The sequence below is a fragment of the Artibeus jamaicensis genome, unplaced genomic scaffold, assembly GCF_021234435.1.
Source record: "Artibeus jamaicensis isolate MK-2021 breed Jamaican fruit bat unplaced genomic scaffold, CSHL_Jam_final scaffold_286, whole genome shotgun sequence".
Lineage (NCBI taxonomy): Eukaryota > Metazoa > Chordata > Mammalia > Chiroptera > Phyllostomidae > Artibeus > Artibeus jamaicensis.
The window spans coordinates 5,253,995-5,279,454 of record NW_026522034.1 but is presented as its reverse complement, the minus strand read 5'-3'; the positions used below and the strand labels follow the sequence as shown (position 1 = coordinate 5,279,454).

The 25,460-nt window shown below is 37.3% G+C and overlaps 1 protein-coding gene across 1 annotated transcript in view; it reads left to right on the top strand.

Moving 5' to 3' along the window:
- The window catches only part of ARIH1 (ariadne RBR E3 ubiquitin protein ligase 1), a 148,972-nt gene extending 124,395 nt beyond the window's left edge, over positions 1-24,577 (top strand). The window contains exons 7-14 of the mRNA XM_053656845.1: positions 60-166; positions 2,296-2,338; positions 2,863-2,934; positions 6,173-6,303; positions 10,333-10,390; positions 17,898-18,158; positions 19,214-19,326; positions 21,262-24,577. Coding sequence (XP_053512820.1) covers positions 60-166; positions 2,296-2,338; positions 2,863-2,934; positions 6,173-6,303; positions 10,333-10,390; positions 17,898-18,158; positions 19,214-19,326; positions 21,262-21,346 — 870 coding nt within the window. The 3' untranslated portion in view covers positions 21,347-24,577. The remainder of the gene's footprint in view (positions 1-59; positions 167-2,295; positions 2,339-2,862; positions 2,935-6,172; positions 6,304-10,332; positions 10,391-17,897; positions 18,159-19,213; positions 19,327-21,261) is intronic.
- Positions 24,578-25,460: the final 883 nt, after the last annotated feature.

The following is a 25,460-nucleotide window of genomic DNA, read 5'->3' as shown; positions in this document are numbered from 1 at the left end:
GAAATCTTGCATTGTGATTCAATTTACTGTCGTTTTTTATTTACTAACTTGTGTTTCAGTGCAATCGACTATTAAAGTGGTGTCCTGCCCCAGACTGCCACCATGTCGTTAAAGTACAATATCCTGATGCTAAACCTGTTCGCTGCAAATGTGGGCGCCAGTTTTGGTAAGCAAGTAATTTCTTACATTGGAATCATGCACACAGCTTTTAAATTTATTCTTAGTAGTAAAATAGAAAAAAATTTTACCTCAGGTAAATAATGATTAAAACTGTATTTCTTTTAAGTAAGAAGTAGATTTAAAAGTCACGTCTAAAATAACTTTCCTGTTTTTTTTTTAACCTTGAAGTAACATATTTTTTATGGGAAAAAGTGCAGTTATAATCACATTTTCTCGTGTGCTGCAGTACAGCTTAATTGGGAGCAAACTTACAGATCTTAATTCCTCTGATTGCTCATTTTGTCAAATTCTGTTTGGTTCCTTTATGGCTCTTGCTCTGTTTTCAAGTTAGTTATCTCTTAGGAATAAAATGCACAGTTAGAGTTCTTAAAAATTTCCTTTGCTCTGACAAATTTAATCCTCCTTCTAGGAAAAAATTGTACAGGTAAATTTGGAAAGACAGTATATGGTTGATTTAGATTTGGCTCTCTGGCCCCAGCTTTCTTGATAACATGAGTTCTTGGAGTTCTGTTACATATTCTTCAGCCTCTGAATTCTAAATGCAACTTACCAGGGAATTCCCAGTAATATCACATATTAGGGAGCTAAAATGATCTTCCATTCCTTTGTGGATCTGTTAGGAACAAGAAGCCAGTCAAGCCTTACACATCATTAATATTAGACTTACATGTCAATTAGGATTATACATCATTAATGTTAAATATTTTCAAAAAAAGCAGGTAAACCCACAGACATTAAATATGTGTAAAATATATACTGTTTTGGTAATTATTAAATATACATTATTGTTTCAAAATTTACCAGGTAGTTAGGGAGTGAATTCTGATCCCATATCTATTTTCAAATATATTTTTACTATGAAATATTTTGAATACAAACCGAAGTATAGGAATAACAGAAATGAGTGCTTACTCAGCTGCAACCCAGCTTAATCAAAATCAGCATTTTGTTAGTTTTTAAAATTATTTTTATTTATTTATCTTTAGAAGGGAAGGGAAAGAGAGAGGAAGAGAAATATCAATGTATGGTTGCCTGTCATGTGTCCCCTACTGAGAACTAGCCCCTGCTAGGAACTGGCCTGCAACCCAGGCACGTGCCCTGACTGGGAATCAAACTGTGATCTTTTGGTTCGCAGGCCCGTGCTCAATCCACTGAGCTATACCAGCCAGGTGTTAGTTTTTATTAAGCAATAAAACATGACAGACATGATTGAAACCCCTTGGTTTCCTTCTCCATCCCATTCTTTACCATCTTTTTCAGAAGTAACCATTATCCTGAATTTATTTAAATTAATAGCACTTTGTTACTCTCATTTGTAAAGGATTTTTGGCATTCCTAGATTACTTGATTAGCTAATTTATTAGCCATTCCTTGGTTACTTTTTCATGAAATTTGTGTTTATCCTTAATTTATACGTTTTTCACAAATAAATATACCATTTGCCTAGAAAACAGAAAGGCATTAGCAATTACTATGTTCTTAGAAAATATTTAGTCACACTTTTGTTGCAGACCTTGTTCGATATAGTTTATCTCTACTAGACTGAGATTCATTTGGATCATGCAAAGACGTGGCCTGTTTTGTTTCCCATGCATTGCTGACTGCACATTAGTACTGAATCATATAGGACCCTACAAAGTTAGACTTTTACTCTTTATTTAGAGTGTAAATTAAATATTTAATATATTCTAATGAAGCATGATTGAAATTTAAGTTCAAATTAGTGACAAGCAATGCTTCAGCTAATGGTTTCAGCTATGCTTTAATTAGAGAGTGGTTATATTAAGGAACAATCTTAAAACTATCAGAAAAAATACAGATCTAACTAGTTTTATAACTGTTTAGATAATCATTTGTTATGAAATTGTCATCTAAGCATATCTTCATGCTTATAGTCATTTTTCATTCACACACACACATACACACACCCATTGCACACTGATCATAATACTAAATTCTAAATAATTCACTGTAGAATAAAATAGACATGGTTTCTGTCTTTGTATTTACCAGCCACTAGACACTGGTGATAACACTGAGGAACTATAAATGTTTGTTTGCATACTTCATAGTAGGCAGGACTGAATTCTTTTTCACTCTTATGTCACTTAACAGCTTCAACTGTGGAGAAAATTGGCATGATCCAGTTAAATGTAAGGTAAGTTTGTCTGACATTTTCATTTTTGAATAATGAAGAGCACTTCTAAGACTTGGTGACTGAAAATTACAGCCCACAATTTTGTTACTTTTCCTTTAGTAGATAAAAGATTTTATTTTATCTTTTTTATTTCAGATGATCATTGCCAGTATTTAGAGAACATTCCTTAGGAATAAGTCAGCTCCTGATACTATCAGGATCATCACGGTTAAGGCACCTTGCTCAGTAGGCTTTGTAATGGTCTAAGGACAATGACATAGCTTGGAGCTGGAATTCTAGTCAGGTGGTAGATTCTCCACTCACTTCAGCCAGAGAAAGTCCTCCTTTGGTTGATTTTTGTATGTACTGGACAGGGGGCCTGCAGGATTTCCTTGATTTGAAAGGAAGTAAATCTAGTGATAATCTTGTCGTTTGGCTTTTCTATTTAAGCTTGAGTGAATTTACATATTGAAGTAATTTGCTTTTCTTATTTCTTAAATCTTTTGTTATACCCTAACAGTTGTGGGTTTTTTTTTCCCAAACAGTGGTTGAAGAAATGGATTAAAAAGTGTGACGATGACAGTGAAACCTCTAATTGGATTGCAGCCAACACAAAGGTTGGTGTTTTTCTTTGATAAACTGTGGTAATGAGAGCTGATAAGGACAGATACATCAACATTAGCAAAAGTAGTAAATTTACCTGGTTAAGTAAGGTGTGCTTTCATTTTTATCTAGAATGATCGCCTATTAATAATTTCTCTTTAGTTTAGCATTTGAGTTTGTTTTACAGAGTAGTATACTGTAATATGCACGTTGCTGTACTTAAGAAATTTTCTTTTATTGGAAAGCATTACTTTTCTCTAGAAGACAAGGCTGATAATTTTTCTACCCTGATGTTTGCTATAATGCCTGTATTGTCCTTGGCTGCCTTTAGTATACAAGTGTTGGTTTGCTCCACCTAGCTTGGTTTTATTGGGCTAATTAGCATTTCTGCATTTAACTTTTAAGAGATTTTAGGGCACCATTCAATCAATCAGAGTAAATGAGTAATTTTTTTTTATCATGTAACGTCTTTAGCATGCTAAACTTATATAATATGATTTGTTAAGAGATTTGGTTCTGAGAAATAGAAGTTTGGGGGTAATATGGGTATACTTTGGTTTTTGTTGTATTTTTGAATGGCATTACTTAAAATATGAGTTTTAAAATTCAGTTTCTTTACAGTCCTGAACCACTTCTTTAACATTAGATAAAATTCTCCTGATGAAAGCAGTCTTAAACACCCTTGTCTATCACTGAGTAATGACAAGCGTTAGAATCCCAGTATATATCACTCAGTTTCTTAATAGATAATTGTACAAATATCCAGTTTTTTATTCAATTCAATCTTCTATCCCATCCAAATAAGAAGTGACTTGGGTGATGAATGATAGGGTTACTATTGGGCCATTCGTTTTTAGTTCTTCATGTGTGAAGATGATGCTTTATTTATTCTTTTTAAATAATAGAATTGTTTGACCAGTGTTAGTTATAGCTTTGTGCTGTTCCATCACTCAATCACAAGACAGAAAGAATGTGGAGTTCTTGAATGATGAAGACTAACACACGATTTTACACTGTCAGTACCCTCCTCTACCCCTCAAAATTAAAAAATACGTATTTATTTCTGTTTTTCAGAAAGCATTAGCAGGGAAACAGTGAGTCTTACCACATAGTACAATGCCCACAGTTTTGAGGAATATATGGTTGAAATATTTTTGTGCTCTCTAAATCCATCATGATATGATAAACATAGTCATGTCACTCATAAAAACCTTGCTGTAATGTCAGGAAGTATGTTTACTTTTGTTTGAGAAAAATTCCTAGCCTGGCCTTTTTTGAAAATTGAAGATTTCTCCACCAGAATCTTAAATATGTTTTGTAAAACTAGTATTTAGAATAGGGCAGCTCTGTTTTCACAAAGTAGTTTGATTAAACTCTCATTCTCTTTATGCATCTAGAGAAATCACAGCTACTCTAAACCTCAAAGATGTTTAAAATAGGGAATACAATCTTAAAATGTTTGACTTTGTCTAGAAAGTAGATTATTGAGGAAAATGGCAATTTTTAATAAAAAAGTTGTCTATTTGTTAGTTTTAAGGTGAGACTGAAGACTTTTTCTCTTGAGTGGTTTCAGAAACTTTTTGTTCATTATTGTTATTAGTTCCTTAAACCGATTTGCAGATTATTGATGGTATCCTAACTTATTGAGAGCTTAATACTATTCGGTTAATTATCAAGAAGTGTAGAGTAAAACAGATATTTTAGGTCTGGAACTCACTTCTTTGAGAAAAGGTAAAATTTCTTATGCATGTCACTTAAAAAAATTTTGATTTAAAATGTATAATTAAAATCACCATATTAGGCCCTGGCTTGTGTAGCTCAGTGGATTGAGCACAGGCCTACAAACCAAAAGATCACAGTTCGATTCCCAGCCAGGGTACGTGCCTGGGTTGCAGGCCAGTTCCCAGCAGGGGACACATGAGAGGCAACCATACACTGATATTTCTCTCCCTCTCTCCTTCCCTTCGATAGATAGATAGATAGATAGATAGATAGATAGATAGATAGATAGATAGATAGATAGATAGATAACTTTTAAAAATCACCATATTGACCTATTTAAAATTACTGTGGTTTATGGGCATTGTAGTGTAGGCTTATTTGTGCAAATAATATAATGGGTACTACTTCTCCCTTGTGGTGGTTACAGACATCAAACACAGATACAGCAAAAACAAGCTTTCTATCTCATCATTTTATTAAAAATAATGAGTAAGTTTGATTTTTTTGAGGTTTTTCAAAAGAGAAAAACAATTGGCCTGCAGTGTAGTAACTTTGCCTCACTAGTAACCAAGAAAATGATACAGATGGGAGAGTGGGGAATCCTGTTCTCTGTAGCACAGGTGCACATGAACCACAATGAGAAGAATTTAAAACAAAGGTATTTAGGCCTGGTCAGGTAACTTAGTTGGTTAGAGCGTTGTCCTGATACAGTGTATCGGGACAGTGCACTTGCATTGGACACACCAAGGTGGCCCACCCTCAGTTATGGTGCGCATACAAGAATCAACCAATGAATAGCATAAATAAGTGGAACAACAAATTGATGTTTCTCGCTCTTCCCACCCCATCTTCCTTTGTCTCTCCCTCTAAATTCTATAAATAAAAATATGTAAATAAAAAGGAAGAAGGAATTTGGCAGAAGGAATTTGGGAAACTCAGAATCCACAAAAAGAATTTACCAGTCTCACTTTCCTGAATCTTGAGGCCAAATTGCTTGGATTTGAATCCCTACTCTACCCTTTGCTACCTTTGTGACTGTGGACTAATTTTTCTAAATTTCCTCTCCCTTAGTTTATTCATCTGAAAAGTGGAAATAGGAATAGGTGTACTATAAAGATTATAAATTAATGCATCTAAAACACTGAGAACAGTGTGAAATATAGGAAGTAACCATTAATCATTTTTAGATGACTTCAATTATTATATTTACATGAACAAGATATTTTACCTTCATGAGTAAAGTATTATTACTATATGCATGGCTAAAAGTACTTAAAAGTATTCTTGTCCCCCAGCCCTACTAAAAAAAAAAATCCTTAAATTGTACATTTCAAAAGCCAGTAGTAATGACAGTGGCTCATTTTTGGTAGTACTTATTAAGAACTTGACACTGTTCTAAGTGCTTTATATGTATTAATGACAGTGAATGTGGTATTTTAAAATAAACCAAATCGAGAATTGGCTTCTCCTCAGTGGTAGTAATACAATCTAGTGTAGCATTGACACCAACTTTATAGTTTCTCTTCATAGGAATGTCCCAAATGCCATGTCACAATTGAGAAGGATGGCGGTTGTAATCACATGGTCTGTCGTAACCAGAACTGTAAAGCAGAGTTTTGCTGGGTGTGTCTTGGCCCTTGGGAACCACATGGATCTGCCTGGTAGGTTGGGGAAATGGAAATGAAGGGAAGAATATGTTCACAAAAGTATGTGATAATGTGCCGCATATTTTGAGTAAGGTTTCTGTCTCATGGAAATCACCTTTTATCTTGGGAGCTTGCTAAATAAGTACTGTGTGATTAGTGTTAGATGTATATATGCAAGATATCGATAGAGAGGGATTACTTGGGAATATTTCACAGACGAGGACTAAGAGTTCACTGGTTGAAAAAGTGTTGGGAAAAACATACAGGGCAAAAGGAGCAGCATGAACAAAGGTAGAATGATGTGAATGTATATGACTTATTCAGAGAAGAGTTGCATTGTCTAATATGTCTCTCTAGGCAGTAGACAAAACCCAGCATGCAGTTGTGTTTTACTTACCCTCTCCATCATTTGACAAAAATTTGTCCCAAATTTTGATAATTGGAAAATTACCCAGTGCAGTCCAGATTTTTAGTTTCCCTTTGAAACATAGGAACAGACCTGCATTTTTTCTTGGCAGCAATCACCTGGAATTGATTACTAACCTTTCCTTTCTAGTTATGTTCCCCCAAAGACTGAAACTTAATGGCATTTGCATATGTCATGATGGTACTAATCCCATTTAGTAAAATATATACCTGTGCTCAATGCGTATTTCTTATCCATTAGGGAAAATGCAAATTAGACTGATGATGCCTTGAATTTTGAGGAAAATCAGAGCTAGCACATCTCTTAGTAAAGGTGATAATATTTCTGTGTGTTATTATCTGCAAATGGCCTGTTTTACTGATTTGAGTTACTTGCCTGTGCCCTATTGGCCTTTGAGTTTGTGGGCCCTCCTAAGTTGTGGGGAATAGAAACAGAGAACATAGACTGAGACCTACAGTAGTTTGGACATTATCAGAAGGATTTTAAGTGAGTGACATGATTAGATCTGTTACTTAGATGACAAGAAGGTTGTTTTTGTTTATACTTTATATACATTGTCCCATAATTGTGGCTGCTTTGTAGAGAGTGGGTAGGAGGTTAGTAAATTGCAGGTTCAAAACAAGATAAGGAAGATCTGAACTTAAAAAGTGGCTAGTCTTCCCTTTTTGTTTTGTTGGAACTTTCATTAGTTTCATTAGCTAGAGGAATAATATGAGGGATTACTTGTCTAAAATTAATTCTGAGACAGGTAAAAACTAGTTGGAAGTAAAGAAAGTGATTTTGCCACTGTCAGATCCAAGAAAGGGTGTTTTGGGTTTTAGCTGGACAGATCCTCTAGATTTTACGAAGGCAAACTGCAGTATTAGAGTGTTCCCAGAAACTAAATTCACTCTACTATATTTAAACAAGCCACGTGAAGGGGGGAGGGAATGCAGAAGAGTTAGATTTTTGTGTGTAAGGTAATCTGTGATCACAACTTAAATCTTAAAGGAGCTATATTGAAAACTGAAAAGGATACAAAACAAATGGTAGATACAAAAGAATGAACAGTGGCCTAGATCAGGGATGTCAGAAATGTTGCCTGTGACTTGAATCTGCTTCTTATTTAAATCTGAAAATGCCCCAGAATCTTCAAAATAGCATTCCAAGTAACACTATCAGTCACCTGAATTAGAAGTACAGATGAGTCCTATTTGCTTTTCTTCTTTAAAAGTCTTGATTTAAATGTTAGCAGAGTAAAGGCCAGAATGATTTGAGGCTTATAAATATCTAAAAAAAAAAAATCAAAAGGAAATATTTTAAGAATTATCAGATAAGAAGAGTTGTTAATATTTGACCAGTAGAGGACAAGGAGGGGTCATCTTTGGGTTAAACTGAGTAGAGTAACTTGGTAAAAGAGGATTATAACCCAAGTTTGGGGGAAATTAAATTAATCTCCTGACCTGGAAGAATTGTAGTCTGGGTTTTTTTAAAAGCTTGAAGATGAGATTAGTAAGTCATTGTTGATTATTTCTGAGTAATTTTTTGAAAGTAAAGAGGCATCAACGACTGGAAACAGACAAAATATATTTCTAAATTTTGTGATTCCACAAACTATATATGATCCACATAGCTTAATTTTTCTCTTATATGAAATCCTAGAGTCCAGTGATGATGTTAGGAAGATGGATTAGGGAATGTTTTACAGATCTCAGCAAGGTATTTCAATGTGGACTAAGACATTTATGACCTAGGTTGTGAATACAGAGGGGGGAGGTATATTTTCGATTAATTGAATAATTTATTGGAGTACATACAGATAATGAATTTGTGTCTTACTAACAGTATTGGATGCTTTATTGGTTTGCTTAAAGGCTTTGTCTTTATCTTTTATTCCCTGTCCCACCCCATAAACACTGTATACTGCTTTTCTGGTCAGTTTTATTGATGCTGTTCTTGACCTAATATAAGAATCTTACATACATTGTAAGTAATATCAAAGAGAAATACTGACTATGTAGATCATTAAAATCCTAAAGAACTTGACAAGCTGAAACAATGGTCCAGTTTAACAGGATTTAAATTTGAAATTCCTTGTTAGTTTTACAAAGATCACTGTTAAGAGATTCTGGAGACATCAGCTTGTGAACAGTGTGCTCACTGGTTAAGTAAGAGCAGGGACTTCATTTGGGAGATAAGCATGAGTTTAATCCCCAGCTCTGAAACCCTAGTTTTTTAACCTCGAAACCTAGTTCTTCATCTGCTCAATGAGGATAATAATAATACACATTTCATAAGATGGTTGAGGAGATTAAATGTGATAGTATACTTAAAGAAGTCAGTAAGTGAGTATGTATAGTAAGTACTCAGTAAATACCAGCTGCTTCCATAATTAGGCTACCATAAAAGAAGAAGTAGAGAGTGAGGACGGGAAGTGCCAGTCTCATTCATCTCCACTCTGAACTGACTTCTCCGGGCAGGTTTCTCCCAGCTCCTCACTTAGTATATCGCTCAGTTTTGAGTGACTCTTGTAAACTAAAGTAGTGTGTAGAGCACGTAGCATAGCATCTGTTGGGTTGACCAAAAAGTTTGTTGGGTTTTTTTATAAGATGGCTCTAGTAGCACTTAGTTTGTCTTTAACTTCATTTAAAACAGTTTTGTTAGACTATGTTGTAACAGCTGTCAGATCAGTGTACATTTTTTAAAAACTTAACAAAATTGGTAAATTTTTGTGTAGCCATTTTGGTATTGAAGATGGAAGAAAATAAGCAACATTTTTGGCTTATTATGCTTTATTATTTCAAAAAAGGTGAAAACACAACTGAAACGCAAAAAAAAACTTGTTCAGTGTGTGGAGAGGGTGCTGTGACTAATTGAACATGTAGAAAGTAGTTTGCGAAGCTGCATACTAGAGATTTCTTGCCGGACAATGCTCTGTAGTAGGGTAGATCAGTTGAAGTTGATAGTGATCAAATCAAGACATTAATTGACACCAACAATATACCACACGGGAGATAGCTGACATACTCACAATATCCAAATCAATATAGTTATTGGTGAAAATGAGAAATATGTCTTTCATTTTATGGAAAACACTAAATGGACTTTTTGGCAAACCCAATATTATATAATAGTCCATCAATCATTGATTCATTGGTTTATAAAAGAAAAGATAAGAAGGTGAGTAACTGTGGGAAAATTGGGAATAGTTGACCTTAAATAACAGTCAACCTAGGACATCAGATGATCTCTTTCTTCAAAAGTTGAATTAGAAGTTCAAACTATAGTCAGTAAATGGAAGTTCTAGAATGACAGTGTTTTCTAATGAGTATAGGTGAACTGATTTGGAATGGACTAAGTTAGAAAGTGGGAAATTCCCTATTGCTGAATAGAGGACTGATACTCTCTTACAGAGAGGATGCGAGCACTAGGTGTGGATTAGGTTTAACAACACTGAGTGCCTTTCAGTATGGTAAACTATCATTATACTGATAGAACCCTGCTTATTTTAACTTCATTTTATCTGTACAAAGCAGAATATTGGTTCTAGATTATCTCTAAATCCAGGCTAACATTCTATGATTGGTTCTCTTTTCACTGATTTATGGCTTTATGGAATCCTCTTACTTTACTTTAAGGTACAACTGTAACCGCTATAATGAGGATGATGCAAAGGCGGCAAGAGATGCACAGGAGGTGAGTGCATTTATTTTGGGGTAACAGTTGAACAGGATATGCTTTGTGTGTTTATTAGGGAATAAGTTAGCAGGAGTTTTCAATTTTGAAAGATTTGTGGAAATATACTCTAGTAAATACTGGGTATCTGTACATTTAACAAGAGAATCTCTTCTGAAATGCGTATCAGGAATATTCCTATTTATAGGTTTATTTGTTTTATTTTAACTAATCTAGACATATAACACAGTTCCAGGTTTCAGAAGTTATGTCAAGATTTTCTCTTCTCAGCAAGGAGACTAGAGAACAGTAATTATTAAGTAACTCCACTGCTATTTTTATTCAGTCTCACTTATTTTAAATTCTGTATTATTATTTTTAACCTCATTGTTCATCAAGAACCTCTTAAACGCTTGATTATAGGCTACTCGAGGGGGGTAGGAAATTTCCTATCACCGGATGGGGAACACAACCACTATTACAGAAGGGATTCAAGTACTAGATTTAGATTCAACATTTTGAGTGCCTTTCAGCCAGTGATTTCTATCATTTTTGTAGACTCTTGAAATTCCTTATATGTTATCCATTCCATATTGAAATTTGCCAGTTGTCCCAAAAATATTTCCAAATGGTTTTCTTTGCCAGATGTAATCCAAATCATGATCTGTTTCTTCTTGTTTCACTTTTTAAACATCCCCTTGAAATTTATTAATTAAAAATACCATAAATACAGAAGAATGTACATAACCTACAATGTCGTTGTTAGAAGTGAAAGTTCTCTGTCTTTTTTTTTAAGATTGGGAAATTATATTTTGTATTTATAAATGATGAGGGGTGTTTCAAGACTTTAACAATATTTGTAGTCCCTTTAAAGGGAAAAAAGCCCCACAAATTCCAGTGTTGATTTAGATTATATTCATTATAATTTATTTAAATATGTTCAAACATAAACCAGCTATAAACCTTATGCTTTTATACAACTATACAATCAAACCAAGAGAACTATAAAACCAGTGAAACTCAAGTTCAGATTAATTTGACAGATGTTGTTTCCTAAAATAAAATTGTTCTTGGTAGACTGCTATGTGTGGCTGGCTTTTTGTTTTCTTTTGCAAGTATATGAATAGTTTATTACCTTTCAGTAATTGTATTGTGATTCAGGAAAGCAAAAGTTAAGGACACAGAGTTCATTACTTAAGCCACTTATTATTCTCAAGTTTCAATAAGAATAGTATAGGAAAAACTTAGAGAATATAGAGTTCTTTGTGTAAAAAACTTAAATTATGTTGGGAACACAGACTTGACTTTACAAAAACAGGCAGCAGCTGGATTTAGCTTGCAGGCTAGAGTTCACCTACCCCTGTTCTAAGCAGACAGGTTGTTTGTTTTCCGGAGTGTTTTTTTGGTCACTGATTGCATTTCTCAATCCAGAATCTGGTTTTTGATTTAAGTTAGTCATATGGCAGTGATGGTATGGGGTTTTCTTTCATACTGACTTTTAGAGGCTTTTAATAAGAAGCTGTTTCAAATTGTTGGTCATATCAAATAAAGTCCTCTAATATTATACATTTTAATATGGTAATTTAGGTTTTCTATTTCATCTTGGGAATATGATAGGCTTGAAAATATTAGTGCTTTGGGGACAGAATAAAATTCCAAGCAGATTATTTTCCTCATGTATATGTATATGTATATGTATATATAATATGATTGTAGTAATTTTTAGATTAATATATAATATTAATATGTTTAATAGTAAGTAGATATAATTGGCATAATTTTCCAGTGTATAAGCATTGGTTTTGATATCTACCTGACTCTCGAAGTAACATGGCTTGTCTAGGTTTTTAAAGATGTTCCAATGTTGTATGATACTGGATCATATGATCGGCTATTTCTGTGGTTCAGAGTTAGTATTTCTAACCGAGAGACCAACCACAGGGCCTAGTAGTGTTTGTGCTGTATGTTGGCTTTAAGACATGAGAAGAAGAAAAGGTGATAGTAAAAGAAAAACGTGTATGGAAAGAAACCCTTTCATAGTGGCGGCATTTAACAAGCATTTATTAGTCATTTTCCATATATTAAGTAAACATAACAAGATTACTTTTAAAAAGTCTGGCTCCCCTGGAGATTTACAGTATAATAGGAAAGATCTATGTAAATTATTTTTCAGTGTGATAAATAATGTAAAACGAATCTAGACCAGATATCATAATATAATATTTCTTTGGTAATGCTTCATGTATCTTGAATTTTCTTAAATATAACTGCAGTACCAACATTGTGTTTGTGTATGTATTTATTATATATTGTAACACATTATTTTATTATATATATTTTTTGAAGTCAGTACTTTCTTAATGTCATCGACTCTCTAGTGTTCAACCTACTTACTCAAATTTTTTTTAAATAATTGCTTTAAATCAGGATTCACCCAAGTCCACAAAATGGGTTTGATTGATATCTCTTGAGTCTCCTCTAATCTTTAAGTCCTTCCTTTTCTTCCTTTCTTTTTTTCTCTCCTTGCCGTTTATTTATTGAGGAAACTAAATTATTTTGTCATATAAGATTTTCTATATTTTACATTTTGCTAATCGCAGCTTCTGGTGTCATTTAATAGGCTGTTATATCCCAGTATTTCCTGGGATATTTCCTGAAACTGATAGTTAATTCTAGATACCTAAGTTGAGACTCATTTGGTGGGAGGTTGAGGTGGGAAGGATATGGAAGGGCCACAAAACTCTTAGCTGGTGAAATGGTTCCACAGTATATCAGGAGTTACATGATACCTGGGTTGCGTTTCTATTTTCTGCTTCAAAATACTGGTGCTTCTTACCTATTTAATACTTTATTGCATACTGTAGAACAGTGATATCCAATAGAACTTTCTGTAATGATGGAATGTGCTTTATTACCACCATCCAGTTTGGTACCTGCTGACTACATACAGTTATTGAGTACTGAGTAACTGAATTTTCTATTTTATTTTATTTATTTATTTGTTATTCAACTAAGAGACTTTATTCCGCTGAACAGTTTGCAAACCCAGGAGGCAGAGCCTCGGGTGGAAACTGAAAGTGTGCTCCACCAAGACAAAAAGCAGGTTTCCTTTTTTTTTTTTTTTTTTGTATTTTTTAATATATTTTATTGATTGTTATTACAGTTGTCCCATTCCCCTCCTTCATTCCCCTCCTTCATTCCCCTCCTTTAGTTCATGTCCATGTGTCTTAAGTTCTTTAGTTTTTACATTGCCCATACTATTCTTGCCCTCTCCCTGTCTATTTTCTACCTGCCATCTATGCTACTTATTCTCTGTACCTTACCTCCCCCCTTCCTTTTCCCACTTCCCTGTTGCTAACCCTCCATGTGATCTCCATTTCTGTGGTTCTGTTTCTGTTCTAGTTGTTTCCTTAGTTTGTTTTTATTTTGGGTGTGGTTGTTAGTAATTGTGAGTTTACTGTCATTTTAGTATACAAGTTTTTTATCTTCTTTTTCTTAGATAAGTCCCTTTAAGATTTCATAAAATAAGGGCTTAGTGATGATGAACTCCTTGAACTTGACATTATCTGAGAAGCACTTTATGTGCCCTTCCATTCTAAATGAAAGCTTTACTAGATAGAGCAATCTTGGATGTAGGTCCTTGCCTTTCATGACTTGGAATACTTCTTTCCAGCCCCTTCTTGCCTGGAAGGTCTCTTTTGAGAAATCAGCTGACAGTCTGATGGGAACTCCTTTGTAGGTAACTGTCCCCTTATCTCTTGCTGCTTCAAGGATTCTCTCCTTCACTTTAATCTTGGGTAATATAATTATGATGTGCCTTGGTGTGTTCCTTCTTGGGTTCATCTTCTTTGGGACTCTCTGAGCTTCCTGGAAGTGTATTTTCTTTGCCAAAGTGGGGAAGTTCTCCTTCACTATTTGTTCAAATAAGTTTTCCACTTGTTGCTGTTCCTCTTCCCCTTCTGGTACCCCTATAATTCGGATGTTGTAACATTTCAAGATGTCCTGGAGGTTCCTAAGCCTCTCCTAATTTTTTTGAATTCTTGTTTCTTCATCCTTTTCTGTTTGGTTGTTTCTTCCTTCTGGTCCACTCCATTGATTTGAGTCCCAGTTTCCTTTCCATCACTATTGGTTCCCTGTGCATTTCCCTTCATTTCACTTAGTTTAGCCTTCATTTGTTCATCTGATTTGTGACTAAAATCAAACAGTTCTGTGAGCATCCTGATCACCAGTGTTTTGAACTGTGCATCTGATAGGTTGGCTATCTCTTTGTTGCTTAGAAGTATTGGCTCTGGGGCTTTGAGCTTTTTTTCTGCTTGAGCCATAATGCTTTGATCTGTTCACACCCCTTAAGTATGAGGGGCAGAGCCTTTGTTGTTCACCAGGGTGGGGCAACCCAAGTCGCTGGTTTGTGATGCTGTATGTGGGGGCGGGGTCAGAGAGGGAAAACAAATGGTGCTTTGCTCCGCTCTCTGTTGCATCTCAGTCTCTTCCGCCCCTTCCCCCAAGCAAATTGGGCCTTTCTGATGCTGATTCCCTTGTGTGTGGACTTGTGTGCATTCTAGGACCCTGTGGGTTTCTCCAGTGAACTTTTCTGTGAGGTTGGGAGTCTCTCCCTGTGCCTCAACCCCCACAAGTGTTTCCAATTGGTGTTTCGAGGCTTTATTTCCAGGCGCTAGGACCCTGGGTTGTGCGTTCTGTCTCTCTCCCCAGTTATCTATGTGCGAATGTGGGACTGCTGCACGGTCAGCCAGCCACCTTGCACATGGTGCCCCACTTCTCCATTGCTGCCTTGCTGGGTCTACCCATTGCCACCCCATGCCTAGGGTCTGCCAGCGTCTGCCAGCTGCCACCTGTGTGCCCAGGGTCTGCTCGGTACCTCCTTGCGTGCCTGGTGTCACCACTTCCTGTGCGGAGACCCCTCTCTGCTCAACTGCCAGACTGTGCCGGGCCTACTGGTCTGGATGAATGTGTCTATTTTAACTCCTTGGTTGTTGGACTTCCATGGAGTTTAATTTTCTTTCAGTTTTGGTTGTTACTTTGTTTCTGTTTTTTTTTTTTTTAATTGATTATGCCATTACATTTGCTCTATTCCCCCCTCCCTTCCCCTCCACCCTGCATAACCCTCCCCCACCATTTCCCCCTTTAGTTCATGAACATGTGTCTCAAATTCTTTAGATTCTGTATTTCCCCCTACTATTCTTACCCCTCCCCCCTATCTATTTTCTATCTACTGTCTATACTACTTATTTTCTGTACCTTCTCCCCCCTTCCCCTCCTCCCACTCCCCTGTTGCTAACCCTCCCTGTGGTCTTCATTTCTATGGTTCTGCTCCTGATCTAGCTATCCTCTTAGTTTGCTTTTGTTTTAGGTGTGGTTCTTAATAACTGTGAGTTTGCTGTCCTTTCACTGTTCATCTTTTTTATCTTCTTTTTCTTAGGTAAGTCCCTTTAACATTTCATATAATAAGGGCTTGGTGATGATGAACTCCTTGAATTTGGTCTTATCTGAGAAGCACTTTATCTGACCTTCCATTCTAAATGAAAGTTTTGCTGGGTAGAGCAATCTTGGTTGTAGATCTTTGGTTTTCATGACTTGGAATACCTCTTTCCAGCCCCTTCTTGCCTGTAAGGTCTCTTTGAGAAATCAGCTGACAGTCTGATGGGAACTCCTTTGTAGGTGACTGTCCCCTTAGCTCTTGCTGCTTCTAGGATTCTCTCCTTCATTTTAATCTTGGCTAATGTAATTATGATGTGCCTTGGTGTGTTCCTTCCCGGGTCCAACTTCCTCGGGACTCTCCGAGCTTCCTGGATCTCTCGGAAGTCTATTTCCTTTGCCATCTTGGGGAAATTCTCCTTTATTATTTGTTCAAATAATGTTTCAACTGGTGGTTGTGCCTTTCCCCCTTCTGGTACCCCTATAATTCGGATGTTGGAACGTTTAAAGATGTCCTGGAGTTTCCCAAGCCTCTCCTCATTTTTCTGAATTCTTATTTCTTCATTCCTTTCTGCTTGATCATCTTTTTCTTCTGTCTGGTCCTCTCCCTTGATTTGAGTCCCAATTTTCTTTCCATCACTATTGGTATCTTTTGTATCAGCATTCATTTCAATTAATTTAGCTTCCATATGTTTCTCTAATTTGTGACTAAAATCCACCAGTTCTGTAAGGATCTTTATAACCAGTGTTTTGAACTGTGCATCTGAAAGACTGGCTATTTCTTCATCACTTAGGTCTATCGGTTCTGGGGCTCTGAGTTGTTCTAGAGCCATTTTTGGTTTATTCGTGCTGTTTAGTGAGCGGAGCGAAGCCTTAGTTGTTTACCAGGACGGGGCGACCCAGGTCGCTGGTTTGTGACGCTGTGTGTGGGGGCGGGGTCAGAGAGGGAGCAATGGCGTTCCTCTCCGCTAGCCCAGCGCATCCAGTCACTCAAACGCCTCGGGCTTGCTTATCCGATCCTAATTTTGCGAGCCTGCTGCACCGCACGGGTTTCCCTTCTCACTGGTTTCTCCGCACGTAAATGCGCGCGACTGAGCGACCCACCGCGCCTATTCCCTGTGCGCTCCGGCAGCCAGCTCGCTGGCGATCAGCCCTCGGTTGCCTGCGCGCCCCACGCCCCGGGAATTTTTTCTTGCTAACCTGCTCTGCTTCTGGCCTCGCTCCTCGTACCGGTCCAGCCGAGTATCTAGTTGTCCTTTGGACTCCGTATTGTCGATTTTCCGTGTGGCTTGGTTGTGACTGCTGTTAAAAATAGTTGTTCTTAGATTTGGTTGTGCACAGAGGCGAGGTGGACCCTCCACCTACTTCTCCATCTTGGCGGAAGTCCAAAAGTAGCAGATTCTTACTTTAAACCCTTGTAATCCCACGTGGATGAATTTTCATGATCAAGGGCCAAGGGGCACTTGAAGCAACATAGCACCTCTTGGGTTTCAACGCCCAGGTGCTGGCGGACACTCAGCCGGAGTCTCACAGCGCCGTCGGGCCGCTCATCCTGGGGTTGGGGTGGGGCAGGGAAGGAGGGGCGGGATGGGGAGAGGCTTCTATCGAGCGGGGGCGTCCAGGAGGCGGGCCCGGGACGCTCTGGAGGCGCCGGGGTGAGGCGCCCCCTGCCGGCGCCCTGCTCCTTTGCCCCGGATCCGGTCCGGGTGGCGCAGGGACGCCGGCCTGAGTGCCAGCTAGCGGGAGCGCGGGCAGCGCGGTGCCCTGCGGACGAGCGGGCGCCTGTTTCTGAATTATGGTCCTTATTTTGGTTGTTCGAGGAGGCACAGTGTGTCTACCTATGCCTCCATCTTGGCTGGAAGTCAGAATTTTTTATTTTAAATAGCCACATGATTATAGTGGCTGCCATTTTGGAAAGTATAGCTATGGGACATTCAAAGCAGTGTTAAATAATAAAGCTAGCAGTAGATATCTGTTTATTCATGATTTTAGCCAAATTCCTGTACCGTTTCATCAGCAAACATGGTATCAGCTTTGTTCATATATATAATACATTTGTCATAATTATGTAACCTTAATTTTTCTTAATGGACAGCGATCTAGGGCAGCCCTGCAGAGGTACCTGTTCTACTGTAACCGTTACATGAACCACATGCAAAGTCTGCGCTTTGAGCACAAACTGTATGCTCAGGTGAAGCAGAAAATGGAGGAGATGCAACAGCACAACATGTCCTGGATTGAGGTGCAGTTCCTGAAGAAAGCAGTTGATGTCCTCTGCCAGTGTCGTGCCACACTCATGTACACTTATGTCTTCGCTTTCTACCTCAAAAAGAATAACCAGTCCATTATCTTTGAGGTAGGAATAGTACTGAGTGGGAAAAGGCCCACCTTGTGCCATAGGAGTTCTTGGTCTTTCATAGAGAAGATACATTGTTTTAAAGGTTCCTATCTGCTCAGAAAATGTGGATTGGAAATACAGTATTTATTGGGAAAATAAATTTAAATTTCTTGTCCTAAACTACATTCAAATTGATACGTATTAGACAGCTAGTGATTGAGTGTGCAGGTTCTCTGCAGGCAGCCCTGAATTTGTATCTTGATTTCATCACTTGTTAGCTCTGTTGACTTGGAGCAAATTACTTAACCTCTTCTATATCTGTTTTAAAATGGAGATAATACTTTTCTCGGACATTATGAAGTTTGAGTGAGCCAGTCCATGTATATTGCTCATACATATAGCACCTGGCACATTACAGTTCTTAATAATCTTAATAAAAGCCTTTTTTAAGGTAAACTGACATAAGATGTTAGAAGTTAATATGGTGGTTATGTAATGGCTAAAGTGGGCATTAAGCAGTAAAGGTTTTCAAGTAGATATGTTCATTTAAAATTGAGGCATGAAACATTAACGTCAACAGATGACTAGACAGTAATACTGACCAGCATGTGGGAATTTAGATGGGTAAACGTACAGAACTAGCCCTTAGTAGTAAAAGATAAAATTTTAATCTCCCATCCAGTGTTCTCTTTTAAGAAGTAGGTGCATCCTGATGTAAGAAAAAATGGATTTCAGTTTATTTCTCAAGTTTCCCTTTTAGTTTTAGCAAATAGCAGTTCTCAGAACTAAAAGATTCCTAAAGACTTTTAATTTTAAGTCCTTTCAAATTGTCCTTGATATTCTTTCAGAGGTAATCAGTGAATCTTCAGTTTTTTTAACATTTAACAAATTGTCCTTGAAAAGAGAACAAGTGGTTAGAGGCAAAAACAATAGCTTTACAGATATAGTGAAAACAACCTGTGGAAATTATGGAATCTGTTGAAAGCAGTCTAGGCAAGGAAGCAGCTAAGATGTTTTATCTTTCAGCTTTCTTTTGAAGCCAAAATTTACTATGTATCTTCCTCCTCTTGCAGAATAACCAAGCAGATCTAGAGAATGCCACAGAGGTACTTTCGGGCTACCTTGAACGAGATATTTCCCAAGATTCTCTACAGGATATAAAGCAGAAAGTACAAGATAAGTACAGGTGAGTTGTTTTTTTTTTTTTTTTTTTTTAAATAATTTTTGAGCAAAAGATTCTGCCATTGTAGTCTGGTATGCCTTAGTGGTGAAGTCAGGTAATAGTGAAACTTGGGTTTAGTATATCCAGTAACTGAGCTGCTGCTATGCTTCTCATAGATTACTTCTGTCCTTTGGGCTACAATTTGCAGATAGGATACTGCTATTTAAACATAGCAGAGGAAATCTGCTATGTATCCCGCCAGCTTCTTCCTTTCAACCTTAGCTGTTTACCTGTTGCCCTGCAAAAGCCTAAAAAGGGCAGGTGGCTGTTAGGATGCTGGCTGAGATTAGCATGCTGGACACAGCCAGGGGGTCCTGCAGTCATGGCTATTGACGAGTGAACTACTCAGGCTTATTGTAGAGTTTTTACTAGGTCTCCCCCTTCCCCCCCAGGAGAGATTTACTTTACCCTAAAGATAGATGGTATTTCAAGATATACTACTACTACTTTTTTTCTTTGGTAGAAAAAAAAGTTTTTATTCACTCTCCAAGAAAGGTGAGGGGCGTGGTGTGGAGAGATACTCCAACATTGAGGGGTGGGAACTTGGAGTTTTTATTGGATTATAATTGGATTAAAAAGGAGTAGGGAACTGGCTGTTGGGGTCATTGTATCATGAGGCTGCAGTTTGTTCCAGTGTTATATTGTGCCTTTGGCTCTAGGGAGTGGTTCTGTTCTTGCTTTTCAGTAATTCTGGAGGGATTCGGTAGGGAAAAAAATGTAAATGTTTCAGTATTGCTTATGAGGGTATAATTTACAAATTGTCCTAGGGAGAAAACAAGTTTTCTTACATCATTCACTGGCCGTGAAGATGGATGAGGAGGAGGCTGTCTGCAGAGTCTGGAGAGATGGAGAATGATTAGAATCCTCTCTCTGAACCTCACAGAGACAGGGTTGGGGGTTAGCTCAGGTTGAGCTTCTGCTCCCCACTGCTCCCCCCTAGTCTCAAGTCTCAGGAGGCTGGAGGAGAGGGAGAAATAGAAAATGTCCCCTTACAGGTCACCAAAATGTTAGGGTGGTTGGTGACGTGAGATGTGAAAGAATCACAAAGAGAAGTGTAGAGAATAAAGTTTTTATTCATTCTCCAAGAAAGGAAAGGGGCATGGTGTGGAGAGATGATACACCAGCAAGATACGCTACTTCTTAAGCTAAGAATGCAAAATGTTTGCTTTCTCAGCATGGAGATCTTTCCTCCAAAGTTGTTTCCTGGGAAATACTAATACTAATCTTTTTAATAGTGGTAGAAACCTTTGGGAATTTGGAAATCTTGGAGAGTTAGTCCTGAGTAATATTTTTACATCCCTTAGCCAGCTACATTGTGTTTATGGTAATTTCACAGTTAACAAAGATTTTATGAATGTGAATAAATAACCCTGGGAATTATTTTTTCCTGAAACTGTTTACTTATGGTACAATAATGACAGGATTGAATCAAGTAATTTCTAAGGCCTTTAGGAATTTCTAACATTTTATTACTCTAAAATTGCCCAAACCTGGGAATCATGGCTTTTAAAGAACACCTTTTTAAAATTAGAAATAGTAGCCCTGGCTGACGTAGCTCAGTGGATTGAGCGCGGGCCTGTGAACCAGAGTATCGCAGTTCCATTCCCAGTCAGGGCACATGCCTGGGTTGCAGGCCACTTCCCAGCAGGGGACGCATGAGAGGCAACCATACATTGATATTTCTCTCCCACTCTTTCTCCTTCCCTTCCTCTCTCTTGAAAAATAAATAAAATATTTTAAAAAAATTAGAAATAGTAGACCTGCAAATGTGTTATTTGCAAATGTGTTATTAAAAACAGGTGCTTAGTTCCAAATCTTAATGTAGGGGTGCCCTAAAAATAAGTAAATGATTTTTTTTTAATTGGAGGCTGACATTTTCTTTTTTTTCTTTGATTACAGATACTGTGAGAGTCGACGAAGGGTTTTGTTACAGCATGTTCATGAAGGCTATGAAAAAGATCTGTGGGAGTACATTGAGGACTGAAAATGACCCTGCATAAAATGAACTCTGAAAATTTTACCATCTAGAGTGCTCATGCAATTAAAACAAACACAAACAAGGAGGCACTAAGCCCATTCTGATACTGCTGGTCTGTAGTACCAGAATTCTGTTTTGTTAACAGAAAGTTTAAGTAAATTATATTGTAATAAAAAAAAAGGTAGATAAACCATTGTACAACAGTATTCTAGGCCGCCAAAGTGTGACAGACACACTAAAAGCCCTCCAACTTTAACTTGTAACGTAGCTTCATTCTCAAAGCTGACTTCTTTTCTTTTCTTTTTCCTGAGTGTAGTACAGTTAAAATCTAAAACAGGTCTTTGACACTGCTTTTCATGCCCAAACCAGCCATTTCGTTGTACTTTGGTAAAGGACCTCTTCCCCTTCCTCTACTCACGCATACACCCACACGCAGAGATTGAGTCTCTCTCTCACACCCCAAGGTCATGAGTGAATGATGTTTAGTTCCTTGTAAAGAAAATTCTTGGGGCGGGAAGTGGGTAGGCAGCAAGAATTAAACAAAAAAAAAAAAAAAAACTTTGTATATGACTTTTAAAACAAGAGGACAACACAGTATTTTTCAAAATTGTATATAGCGCATATGCATGGACAAAGCAAGCGTGGCACGTGTTTGCATAATGTTTAATTACAGAAAATATTTATTCTTTAAAAATCTTCAACATTATGTCTATTTGCTGTGCATTTTCTTTCCGTTTTCTTTAACTTTCCACGGTTGAAGGTTGGGATTAAAAAAAAAACTGTTGGTTTAGTACCTCTGGAAGACATAAGAACTCTTTGATTTCCCTTTCCTGAGATTACTTTGCCCTCTGGTTTTTACATGTCTGTTGCTGGCCATGGGCCTCATGCCCAGTGCTTGATCAGGGCAAGGGAGTTCAAGCCCCAACAACACTATGGCCTGGTTAAGGATTGCAACAGGGAGCTTAGTTGCCACAGTGCAAGAGTAACCTAGTCCCCGCTTCATTCCCCTTCATGGCCTCATGTATCTTACTCAAGCCTTTGTGTGCACATGTCATGCACAGGTGAAGGCTTTCCTGTGCTCCCTATCCATCCAGAGGAAACATTTCGTTTTTTTTCCTTTAATTGCTGCTTTGAGCCTTTTAAGATTTTGGTTATGGCTCTTCTCTCACCCTTTCTTTACATTAGGGTATCAAATAGAATGTTTTTGCTTTAAATATAAATATAAATAAATAACCATTCACTTAGTTTCAGATTGTGAATTTAATATGGCAGATATTAAAATTGCTTGTGTGTTGCTGTGGGTTCAGTTTGAAGACAGACATCCCTAGAACATGATATTCCCATCTAGTGCACAGAAATCACTGACTTTGCTTCTTTTCATTGTCAACAGATAGGAAAATTAATGATGCATTTTAGCTGTGATGTCCATTTTTATGAAATTTCTACTAAGAGCTATGTTAAAAGTAAAGGATGGTGGTGGTTTTATTAATTATATACCTGTTTAGGCCATTCTGGCTGTGGTATTTTTCAACAGGTCAGCATCCCTCAATCTGTCAGTTTTATACAGGAGTGCAGGGTGAATCGGCAACCAGATTAAGAGGTCTTACTATTAAATACCAGTTTGGGTTGAGGACCTCTTTGTCTTCCTTTTACTGTCTTGCGCCTAGGGAGGGTTTACCTGTTCTGAGGCGGCTTTGCCTGCTCTTGCAGTGTACATCGTATTACTCCATTGGGAAGTAGGTTCACTTTCCTCTGGCCTTTTGCCTAAGTTAGGCTTTCCTGAATCAACCCACTTTTCCTTTTAGAAAAGGTTGTTACATGAGATGTACTTGCAACTGTTCTTTTCCCCATCAAAAATTAGTGAATGTTTCCTGAGTATATTATGCTGCTTCCTTAAACCTCTTGTCGCTTTAGGATCAACTTCACCTGTACCTTTAATCCTTTCCCCCTTGTCACCTCAGGTGCAGATCAGAACTCAACGTCTGCTTCTTCCATGTCCTCCTCTCCCCTGACATCCATTTAACTTTATTTTAAATGACTGTATCAATCTTAAAAGGCATTTATCAAACTAAGGATTTTTTTTTTTTTTTTGAAGAAAGCTTGAATAAGTTCCTTTCCCTGGTAACTTTGAAAAGCAGCCAGAGTTGCTATCAAGATATATGTGGCTCCCTTAATCAGAATGTTTTGTGTATGTGTGGTGTTTTTAAGAAAATTTTAACCAGTTAACTGCAGTATCTAGGTTTGTGTCATTACGCACTCCCCTGTAACAAGTATCCAAATACAGTGTGTGCGCTTCAGAGTATCAGCCCCTACCCGTGGAGGAGCAGTGCTTTTTAGAGATGCTTTCTAGTTTGCCTCAGCATATTATCTGAGGGTATTGCAGTTGTGGGTGCGTTCCCTAACTTGTGTGAATCAAGGTGAACTGACCGTTTTTAATTCCAATCTTTTAACAACTATCTCCATATTTGACAGTATTCCCTGAGCTCAATGCTTTCATTGTTAGTAGCTTCAGTGACCCCCAGCTGAGATACAGGCAAGCCATATTGAATGACAGCTTCCCCATTTCACTTACCTAAGTCTATCAAGAGGGCTCTATTCGTGGTAAGCACCAGGGTCTCCCTGTCTTCTTGAGGGCAGTTACATTGTCTTTTGAAAAGTGCATGCTTCATTTGAACAATTCATTGAGCAGTAGATGGACTTTAAATGATTTATAGTAAAATTTTGATCCAAAGCTCAGGACACAAACCACAGTGGTAAACTGAGTAGCATATAATATTATCAGACTAAATTCTGTGTAATTTGCTGCGACCCAGATTGTATGTGTTTTATGTGTGTTTAAATAAATAATTAAATACACATGTGTATACATAAACACATATATAACAGATCCAAAACTGACTGACTTGATTTGAAATGGTTGAATCTGCAGTGTACAATGTGATTCAGCCGTAATTAGGAACTGAAATTTAGTACAAGACAGAAAAGAACTTGATGTAACAAATTCTTTTAGTTGCAAATCCTGGGTATAGAGCACTTGGGGGTGGGAGGGGGTGGGTTGGTGAGACAATCAGATTGGTAAATTTATTAAATGCTCCTAACCCTGTAATTTTGTGCATAGAGCGCCCTGTGCTGTGGAAATAACTGTTCTTAGATTTTCATTGTAACTGGACTGTTCAGGTTGCCCAGAGGGAAAGAACATTCCTAATTCTAATAAAATAAACTTTTATTTTGTTATTCCATTAGTTACCTATGTTTATTTTTATAGTTAAAAAAACATAACTGGTGACCTAACAATCACCTGTATTATGTGCCTTATTCACTGTTCCTACTTAATATAAGATGTTAAGATTTGGTTCAGTTTCTTTGCGGGGAACCGTGAATGAGACCATCCCCAACAGTTAATCATTAACTTGGTCAATGTAGCCTTCAGAGCATTTTCTGAAAGCTTTCCAATTTCTCTGACTTGACCATTGAATTTAATTTGCTGTTCGTGTTGCAACAGTGATACATATTAGATGCTTAGTAGATCTTTGTCAATTTTTTAAAGATAAAATATTTTAAGTCATTCTCAACTTAAATTCTGATTACTTAGATTTATTCACTCTTATAAGCTGATACCTCCTAAAGGGAATGGAGAGAATTTTCTTAAACAAGGTCTCGGGTTGGAGATTTTTGTTATGATATTCTAGCCAAGTCCAGATTTTAGGACAACTTAATTTGGTCTTATTTGGATCTATAATTATGAGTTCACTTATCACTTTTATCTTCAAAGCACTTTATCTTATATTACCAGCTTAAGCAAGTGGGATAGGAATTGCTCTTTTTTACAAAAGAAGAAAATAAGGCTTAATGAGGTTAAGTAACTTGCCCAAGATTTCACAATTTATTCTGTCTGGGATTCAATCAACATTGTACTACCTCTTTGTATCATATTTTCGTAATCTGGTCTCAGAATGGCCTAGCATTCAGTACCAGGGAAGGTGGTTCTTTGCTATGGTGTTGTACTATTAAACTACATCAAAGACTACATATATGTATACATATGCCTATTGCTGCTAATGTTAGAGGAATGCTATATACTATCTCTGATCTTTAATTTGGTTCAGAGTTTGCAACTGAT